Source organism: Convolutriloba macropyga, chromosome 15, assembly GCF_964194025.1.
Source record: "Convolutriloba macropyga chromosome 15, txConMacr16.3, whole genome shotgun sequence".
In the NCBI taxonomy this organism is placed as follows: Eukaryota; Metazoa; Xenacoelomorpha; order Acoela; family Convolutidae; genus Convolutriloba; species Convolutriloba macropyga.
In genome coordinates, this window is record NC_134482.1 from 17,201,398 (window position 1) to 17,211,737 (window position 10,340).

General features: G+C 35.8%; 1 protein-coding gene across 1 annotated transcript; it reads left to right on the forward strand.

Annotated features, from left to right (window-relative positions):
• The first annotated feature begins 1,489 nt into the window (after positions 1–1,489).
• LOC142354052 (mannan-binding lectin serine protease 1-like) lies at positions 1,490–8,037 on the forward strand. Its single transcript, XM_075406322.1, has 4 exons — positions 1,490–1,827; positions 2,285–2,384; positions 4,713–4,937; positions 7,599–8,037. Exons 1-4 carry the CDS (start codon positions 1,599–1,601, stop codon positions 7,837–7,839), a joined length of 795 nt encoding a protein of 264 aa, XP_075262437.1. The 5' UTR covers positions 1,490–1,598; the 3' UTR covers positions 7,840–8,037.
• Positions 8,038–10,340: the final 2,303 nt, after the last annotated feature.

Consider the following 10,340-nt stretch of genomic DNA (forward strand, 5'->3'; position numbering starts at 1 on the left):
ACGCTTTGGTTATTCCTCTCAAATTTGAAAATTCAGCACATGTATAAAATATAAGACATGTCGAAACCGGCAAACGTCGGTATCAACGATTTTTGAGAGTTTTTCAATTACGTATAGCAAAATCAATTCAAAACTTGAAACAAATTGATCAGGCACAAAAAACGAAGGGAAAACGCATCGAGAAGGCAAGTCTCCAGCCATAACGTGTTTATATTGACGCAACACATCAAAATACAAAAAAACTACATCGGGAGTCCGATCCTCCACATGCCACAGCCTTCTCGAGAGAACAGACATAGCATATTGATGCTCATTTTTTTTCTTGTTTTAGCTTAATGTATTTTTTTTTCTCTCTTACTAACTTATTCTTTCTTCCTTTACCCCTCTCGGACAAAACCGTTTTTTTTGCTTATTTTCCGGCCTAACAATAACCACTAAACAACTGCAAACGCAGCTAGCAGAGATACACAACGGCAAGAAGTTGCTATCATATAAAGCCAGCAAAAACTCTTCACAGTGTTTAATATGGCTCCGTACCCCAGAAACAGTGAGTGCGCAGTTTAGAGCCAATAACACAAATTCATCTGAAAAACTCACAAACTCTTGAAACTGCTATTGTAATAAATTAGTCTGTTAATGGTTGTAGATGAATGGCTTTTTCGCAGTGACAACTAATTTTTCACAAAAATTAGGTTTGGAGCGAAATTCAGACGGTTTGCTAAGTGGGACTGAAAGTTGATGTTTGTGAATCGACAAAAAGAAACAACGAATAAAAAAAAATCAGTTCAATGACCATAGGGAAAGTTTAAACTCTACGCAAGATACTTTATGAAAAATCTCTTGCTGGTCACATGAAAATACCGTGATCGACTATAATTTGCGATGAATATAGACCTTAGCTGGACTTATGTACTGTACCGTGCATTTTTTGTCAACGTTGCACCCCCTACTAATTTTATATAACTTTTTCGTGATTCTAAATTAAATCTTGGCCCGGAAGTTGTTTTCATGTCAATTTCCGTTTTCAACAAAATATGAAGTGGTTTCTTTAGTTCACGTTTTCCTCTTTACTGAACGAAAAAATATCTTCGTCTTCATCGAATCTTTATGCCCAACAAGGTAATTTTTTCGTCTGCAGAACGCACGCAGTTTTGGACATAAGCCATTTTGGACGCGCGAAAGTCTGGAAATTCGGAACTCACTATGGTCTGATTATGAAAAAGTTTTGTGCGTTCATGATCAGACTATCGTGCGTTCATTTTTCTTTACAGACCGTCTAATTTTGAACGCAAGACCCCCCCTTGGTGCGTTCATTTCGGTCTGGACATACCTATTTTCACTCTGGCACCTCAGCCTGGGTTCTCTTTCTTATAATGCCATTATGACATTTTATAGAAGATTTAACTTAATATTAAAAGAAGGTCGAGTTATTTACAAACGTTCATCTACATTTATTTAACCTCTCAACATTATAAACAGAGCTCCGAAAATTAATATAACGAGAGTAAACTATTTCAGTTCGCTATTGCTAAACTCAAGTTCAGAGAGCGTCATAATTTTTGCTAAGTTGCTGGTTCACTTGAGTTTTGATTATTACCATGGATCCGTTTCTAAAACTGTTCATTTTTATCGCTTTTTCTGGAACCAACTTTTTAGTTCCAACTGGTGCGATTATAAGGGGAATGCAAAGCCCGGATCGAAAGTTCTACGTCAGAATAGCCATGGACCCGGAGGAGCCCCAAGTGTTTTCAGCGCCCAAAGTGTGTGGGGGTGCATTGGTGGGTACTCAGTGGGTTGTTACAGCTGCGAGTTGTCTCGGAATATCAAGTTTGAAACTTTTTTCAAATATTTGTCGAAATTTTCATTGATCAAATAGGCTTATGAAATCTAAACTTCAGTATCAATGCAATTTTGAGAGAGTGTTGGTCAAAAATTGTCGACAATTTGTCCTTATTGCAACTTCTAATACGCACTGCACTGTTGATTGTCATACAGCTTGAAATTATAGCCCCCCATTATGGTATAATTACAATGATGGGGGGTATAGGTTATATGAACACTAAGCTCTGGGGAAGACTAAGCTATAATGGGAAAGACCCGAATCTATTTCCATCTATGCAGATCAGAATTCAATATGACAAAAAACTATAGTCATATTCTCCGAACCAAAATTAAAAATTAAAGTTTTGGAAAAAAGTAATATTCCGAGCAAGAATTTTTGGACAGTTCAAAATTTGTGATTTAATTGATTTCACTCGATAACAATCAGCCGTTTTGTTTTCAGTCGGGAGTTTCTTGGTTGAAGTTGGAGACTTCACAAAGACAGACGAATTTGAGTTCAGTCGCGACCATTTCTCAGCCACCAGGATATTCTTGCATCCTAGGTAATGGGTTGGTACTCTGGTCCGCAAACTTAAGCTCAGTTTTTTGTCATTAAATTTGGGTTTGATATTATGGCTCTCATTTCCAGATTGAACTTTCAAAGCGGCAAAAATTGATAAAAAGTAACAATCAAATACATTCGCATTGTCAAAACTTTTGTTGTCAAATTTTTTTGTAAAAGAATAACATTTTGACTTTATTAACGACATAAACATTCAATGACCGTTACCTATTGCTCAATTTTTCAAATATTTAGTCAAGTTTTATTCTTAAATTTTTCAAAATGCAAACAATCATACGGAACGTCATGTCACATATTTTGTCACAACAGAAATTCTTGGTTATTGCCTTACAAATTTTTTGTGCATCAGCGTCGAAATGTGTTTTAAGAAATTTCGTCATCCAAACAATTTTTTTTATCTCTTTCGTTACGTGGTCGATGTCTGAAAATCGAGCATAAATACTGGATATTGTCGGAAATTTTCACGGCCAATGTTTTAAGATTAGAGTTCTATGCGTGTGTGAAAACGAGTGACACTATACTAACTCAGATCAAATTGCCTTCAAAATTAGTATTAGGTGCCCCCTGTTTCCACAAAACGCCATCATGAAAACCTAGGACAATGATTTGTCACTCGTTTAAAAAATGATATCTCAACTATACAGACCGATTATCTTGAAATTAATTTCAAAGCAAATCAGAATAGTAGTCAATAATAAAGTTACAAATCAAAGATACTGAAGATACCAAATGCCCTATCTCAAAAGCAAAAAATGAAATTAAATCAGTATGAGAAAAAAGCAACATTTACTTCGCCATGCTCAAAATTGTGGAACCTGGTTGCATTTATCCTTGAGACTCTTGACAAAATATAAGCCATTTCCACAAAACAAGTAACTTGTTTCCAAGTTTTGCAAATCTAAGTTCAATTGCTGAAATATACAGGAATGGGAATACTGAACGCTGGGGACACGTTTTCATCGCTAGGTTCTAAAAAACGCCAAATTTATTGAAATTTGACCTTTCGGACGTTGGAATCGTAATGATAGACATAATAGAGCGGGGTATGTTTCCCAGTATTGATATATTGTAATAACCCAGCTTGTGGTATATCAAGCTAACAAAGTTAATACCTCATCAAAGCTTTGGTGCAATGGTAGCATGCCTGGCTTCGGTTGTTGAGATAGTATCTTCGAGTCCTATCAGCTCTAATTTTTGGCAGTATATGAAGTTAGCTAATACCACAGATGTGTTAATACATTCTTTGTAGATAGTGAAGTATGTTTTGCATGGCTTAACTTTCTTCATTTTAAAGCAAATAGTCGCTGAAATTAGTTTTGTAAAATGATTGTAGAAGTTCGACAAGCCGTGTTGAAAAAATTGAAAGAGTTCTAAATTAACTGTTCTTCATATATCAGAAGATTTTCTAAATAACACAAATTTTAAGTAAAGAATTGACTGGTAATGCATATTCCTGCCAATCAGTAAAATTGTGTTCTAAATTGTGAGAAAACTTCAGCAATAAGTGAACTGCGGTGGGTTCAAAATTTTGCCACATTCTTTGCTAACTGAGGCGAGAGGAGTGTGAAAAATAAACACATTTGAAAAAAAACTAACTTTTTACTATTGTCGTCGGGGTACTTCGTCGATACATCCTTTACTTCTGATAAGCGAGTTGTGTAGAAGCATTTTTATGTATAAATAGCTCATTAATGTTTAATCTAGATGTGGAATCAGAATTTTTCTTCGTTTTTCAGAGAAGTCATATATCATTCACTCGCTGTTTGGTATATTATTTTGTATGGTCCACCGTGTAAGGAAATGCGAAAGTCGGATTGAGATACTCAGCCAAATAGTTTTTTATTCGCTCAAAAGGACATAAAACAAATCTGAGCGATTTTTTTCTTTGGAATCGCTTTCTCCGATATATTCGCCAATGGATTTCATTTATTCAGGCCCAAAGCATGCCTAAAAAGACAATATTTACTTCTTTATTTAATTGTTTCAATCATCTATTAAGAGAAGAGCTGAAGCTGTATATTCCATTTATTTGTAGATTCATTTACCATGTGGGTGTCAAAATTTTAACTCGATAAAAATTATCTTCCACGGGCAAAAAAATCAGTTAATCTGAAAATATTCGAATCTTTCCCATTAGAGCCCCCCCCCCGCGAAATTACGGGCCCCACTCTAGTATGCTTACTTCAATTGAGGGGAAGGCTCTGAATTATATGACGATAAAGCTGTAAGCGGGGAGGGGGGCTATAGTGAGAAAGACACAAAAATTCAAATATTGAAATTTTGTAGCTGAGGATATTTTGCTTTGCAGATATGACCCCGAAATAACCTTCGATGGCAACGTCCAAATGTTTGACATTGCTCTGATTCGTCTCTCGTCACCCGTGCCCAAAGACAGAGTAATCCCAATGTGTGACAACTTTCAACCCTTTCACACCCTTTTGGGTGTGTGTGGCACTGGAAGAACATCTCTGAACAAATTAAGGAGCGAGGAAAAGAATATCCTGATGGAAACACACTTCTTCGAGAATAAACTAAGGAACACATTTTTGAGGGCTTTTCCTGATTTTTTTGTACTCAAACAGCTTCAAGGTTTGACGAATTTTTGGAAAATGATGTACAAAATGAGCTGAAAAGTGCTTATTAAAAAAATTAATATCACAATTCTAGCACTAAATCACGCCAAATGGACTAATGCGCACTCCAAGCGCGGTCATTATTTGCTAAGACATGAGCTGAAATCGCGTAAGACATTTTTCAATGTTCAGCGCATTCAGCTTTTTTCATAGTAATTCGAAGAAAATTTGCGAATACCATGACCCAGTTTTGACGTACAAAGCTGGCAAAAACACGTTTGATAGATACTGATTTGAGGTGAGATGTCAATTGAAGCTTGAAGGCGTAATTAATTGAATCGTTTCGCGGGTTGAACTAATATTGAGTGATTTTGTAAGCTGATTTAATAAACAAAAACAGATATGAGTTTTATAACCAATTCATTTGTCACTGATACATTTTTGTTAAAAACGAGGACAATGAAAATTTTTCCACAAATGAACAAATCAGAATGAAGAGAGTTTTTTTCCAATACATTTAAGTTTGAACAGTTTTTTTTGCGATTAACTTTTATAAGCTAGCACTAATAGAGTTTTTTTATTCCTATATATTCGAAATCCCAGTGTATGATCAAATAGATAATCTTGATAACTTACTTAGTTATAAACCTCATTGCTTTTTTAGATAACGAAATAATGATTTTAAAAAATAGATAGTTTGTGCCAATAAAAATATTTTGATTAGTAAGTTTAAACTCATTTATGCACTCACTGACAAAATTAAATATTAAAATGGCAAACTTACATAGTACACTGGATCTTTTTTTTAATCTGCAAACATGTAAATTAAACTAACCACTTGGTTAATGTTACATGTTAGAAATTTATTAATCAAACATTATTTTTTTCTAATTTATAACAAACTAAGGTTCGGTTTTCGTAAAATAATTTAATAAAAAATATGTTTAAATCCTGCAACCCTTCTGTCTATTGGAACTCTTTCGTGTCGTTTAAGCATTTCCGCTGTCACTTTTTGTTTAAATTTGGTCTTCGACGTTTCTTTTCTAATTGTAATTGGAAGTGTGTTCCATTTTCGAATAAAGTTACGAACAATTGAACCATTACTCCATTTTGACTTACATTTTTGTTCTAAGAAAAGGTTATGGGTTTGTTTGTTTACAATAATAGGCACGTTTTCTAAAAATCTGAAATGTTTATTAGAGCGATTTCTCGTTTGTCGGAGAATATTGAAAAACCTATTTAAAGACACCCGTGTTATTTGGAGCTCTGCTGGAAGAATTTTAGTCTCCAGAAGTAGATCTCTGGCAGTATCGTATTTGGTTTTCATAAAGCAAACTTTTATTCCCCAATTTATCTGTTTGTTAATTCTGTCAAAAGAGTAAGATGGTAAATTTTGAAAAAAAATTGCGCTAAAATCTAAATGAGACAAAACTAGTGATTTAAAAAGATTTATTCTTGTTTTTAGCGGTACCTGATAACGAACCAAATATAATGAAGTGATGATTGCTGAAGCCATTTTACTGATAACCTTATTTAGTTGATTTTGGTATGTCAGTTCCCTATCAATTATTACACCTAAATATCTACATTTTTCAGATGCTTCCAATCGGTGTCCCTTGAAATCGACAGTTTCAATGATCGGCAATTTTTCATTCCTGAACACCATTAATTCCGTTTTTTTCTCATTCAAAGTTAACCTGTTTTGTTTCATATATTGATCTGTTTTGTTTAATGTATCTTCAGCTATTATATTCAGCAAATTTACTTCATTCTTTGCATGACATAGAATTGCTGTATTTTTGAAGAAAATTTTTAATAACACTTCAATCATTATTCGGCAAATAGTTTCTTTTAGCAAATATATAATTGCAAATTCAGCATACTGCAAAACAGCACAAAAATTTATCAAAACAGCGTTTCATATATAAAAACAAAGGTGACCACAGATAACATGCGATCGCCCATTGATATTTTGGGCTAATTGAAACATTTTTCCGGGAAAAAGTTTTGAAAACTTGGTTCGCTAAAACAGCTACTTGTCTAGTATTTTTAATTACTCTCAAACGATACAGTAAACGTGTTTACAATTATTCTAGAAGCAATTAATGTTAACAAGTTGGTCTTTTTTATGGGAAGTTTTTGCTTGATCTTATTTGCGCTTTTGTTCTAGAACATTCTGTGACATTTTCAGTGACGTTTTCATGTTTAATTTCTTCGTTCTGAGTAATTTCATTTGCTCTCATTCCGAAATGAAGTTTGTTGCTAATTTAAAATCGATTGTTAGCGTTGGATTCTACGCCGTTCTAGAGTTGTGGTGCAGATGTCTGAATGCTATCCTGGGGTGTCTTGGGGTGCATCCCTTTTTGAGATCTGAGTTTTGCACACTTAAAAAGTTTCGGATCTATTCTATTCCCCCCAGCTTAGTGAGCATAAGTCTTTTATGGCTCACAGGCGCAAGTGCTATTTTCTTACATAGTAACGTGCCATATAACAGCATATGATTTGTAATTGGGGGTCATAAAAAACACTGTGGGAGGGGGGGGGGGGAAACAGAATAGATCCAAAATTTCTAACAGTTTTAGTCCCTGACCTTTAAAAATGTGTACATCTTGTCGTTTGTAAAGCTGTCGCAAAGACAACATCTGCACAAAAGAACTCTACGCTAAAAGCAACATATGCGACGGTGACTACGGATCCCCTCTGTTCACATTCAACAACTACAACATGTCAGATGTGGGCTGTCTGTACGGGGTGGCAAGCTTCGCACGTGATCGGAAGACTTGTTCAGGCGGCAGTTTCTTCACTAGCGTGTCATACTTTTACGATAACTTTATTAAACTGACTATGAAACTGTATGAGTGAATTAGGATGCAGTTAAATCAGCTATCTCCGAATACCCCCCCCCCCCCCCCTCAAGCTTAGTGGACATTTTCCCCACCCCTCCCCCATGAATGCCAATTATCTTAAATATACCACGATAGGGGTTGTAATTTCGTATGAGGTATGCAATGGTTGGGAAAGCCCCCTTGATTTAATGGAAAATAAAACTTTTTCCTAGAATAGTCTTTTGAAGCTAGAATTTAAAATGTGTTATCAGATAGCACGTTGTTGGGTTACCGCGTGAGCATGGGGGGGGCAGAGAGGGGGAGTGGGTTTGCAAATATTATGCACCCACTATGCTAGAAAGACTAAGGGAGAAATATTCAGAATCTGTTTGGCTACTGATCAACATTGATTTTTCAGTAAATGTTTTTGCTTAAGCGTTCAAAGTCGACCTATATTGTCCAATCCTAAGTCAAAAAATTGTTGGTCAGCAAATTTATTTAATGGAAAAAATTATCCAATATTTGACAGAACAAAACAATTCCTCTACTGAACCGACTATTTCAGCAACATACATATCCATATTTTACTCCATAAAATTTTCTCTCTTCATGTTGCAGGAAACAACAATCTTATTTTTTCACATTTTGTCAAAAGCAGAGATTTGCAAATTTAAAGTTTGAAGAGATTATAGAAACTAATTTACGCGCTTTGTTAACGCCAATAAAGTTATCACAAATTTCTACGCAAGAAAGAGTATTCTGAAATATTTCTTTGTTGAGAACTGTATCTTTAGATATCAAAATCAAACAATTAAAGATACCAAAGGGAAGCTATACCTTCAGCCGAGAGAAACAAATTAATTAAGTTTGATTCTGATTGTCGCACACAATCAATATTGTGTACTTGATTTTGCAATGCGAATCACTATTAGAATTTCTGTTGAGCGTACTTGTGCGGTGATTGCACTTAGCACAGTTTTGTAGTTGGATTCGCTTAGCAAATCGCCTATCTGACACTTGTCTAGATTACTCAGATGGTAAATACGACTGACAAGAAATAAGTTAAATTGAGCAACTGTACTAGAGGTGCAAATCTAAGAGAGAATGAAAAGATATAACAGTTAGCAATTCAGAAGTCATAACTAAATGTGAACACATAATTCCCAGGGCGGGAATTTTGGCAAGAGACATAATGTGTGAATTAAAAGTGGTAGATACTGAACTTGAATTGACTTTAAGATACGGCCTTCAAAATTAGGTACAACATTAAATAAGTACATCGTATAATAATTTTACTGCACCTAATAAAACGATTATGTACAACATTTCTCCCTTTTTAGTGGAAACTAAAACTGCATAAAATGAAACTTTAATAACATTATTTTATATACTAATACTTATTCACCGGTTAAATAATTATCAACAATATATTTACTGGTTATCATTGCTAGTCATAAGTAATAATATATCGAGTTTTAAACATTCAGAGTTTTGTTTACATATCCTCCTCAACAAGTATTCGCTCATCTGGAGAACTCTGATCTGCTGGCCGAATGCGGGGGTCAGTAGGCGATACCTCTCCTATGACGGGCGAGATGAATGGATTCGGGATAGGCTCTACTCGAGTCGCAGTGTCCACAAGTGTCTGTATCACTGAAGGTTGTACAGATGCTACGTCACGGCGTTTCTTGAGAGGTTGTGTAAAATTCGGCGGGCACGAATTGGTCGACTCACCAGATGAATCGTCATTATCATACCCGTAATAGCTCGGGCCCCTTCCGGTCCTTTTTGTTGTACGTGGAAGAGCTTGGCGCATTGCTTCTACTGGTGGCGAAGTAGATGGTATAATGATTTCCGTACGTTGGCCTGTTGGTGGAGGTGCAATTATTACTTCAGTAGTAATATTTTGTTGATCGTGATTGATTTCTGGTTGTGATGTAGTCTCCGGCGGTACGAGGTTTGCCGGCGTTTTTTTTGCATGCGTACTCGCATTGCGCGAGCAATATTCGATTTTTTGGATGAGACTCCGCTTCCCGTGTCACGTTTACGATGTTTCATCTTTCTATCGCTTTTCTGAATTCGCGTGAAATCTTTGGTGTGGCTCAAATTTTTGACCTCCGTTGATTTTTCGTGTACACGTGGCTCTCTACCATTTCATTTATATAATCCATCAATTGCGTTTTTCGCTCATCGCGGGTGCCGATTTTGGCAATAACGCTATTCTTGACCGTGACTTCCAGCTTCCCAGGTTCACGAATCACGGATATATACTAGTCAGTCTTTTGCACCACAGACTTTGGGGCTCACACTTCGCAGAGCCCGTCGAGGTTCTTTTCTGAGCGTCTATTGGGATGTTTCTTACTAGCGATGATGAGTTGCACTGTGTGTTTCTTGAGGGGTATAGGACGATGTGCTTTCGTTTTGTGCAGGAAAAGTTACTTATTGTCTCCTGTCAGTCGTTCGCGGGAATGAGCGTCCTCTGTAGCCTTGCACATATTTTTTTTTAATTTCATCGTCACTACGACTATTTCCCCAATG

Bases quoted from the DNA above. Each gene is read 5' to 3' on its own strand.
- LOC142354052 (XM_075406322.1), top strand. From the start codon at position 1,599: ATGGATCCGTTTCTAAAACTGTTCATTTTTATCGCTTTTTCTGGAACC. The intron at 2,385-4,712 runs GTAATGGGTTGG...TTTGCTTTGCAG, and splicing joins AGGATATTCTTGCATCCTAG to ATATGACCCCGAAATAACCT. The intron at 4,938-7,598 runs AAGGAACACATT...TTGTCGTTTGTA, and splicing joins CACTTCTTCGAGAATAAACT to AAGCTGTCGCAAAGACAACA.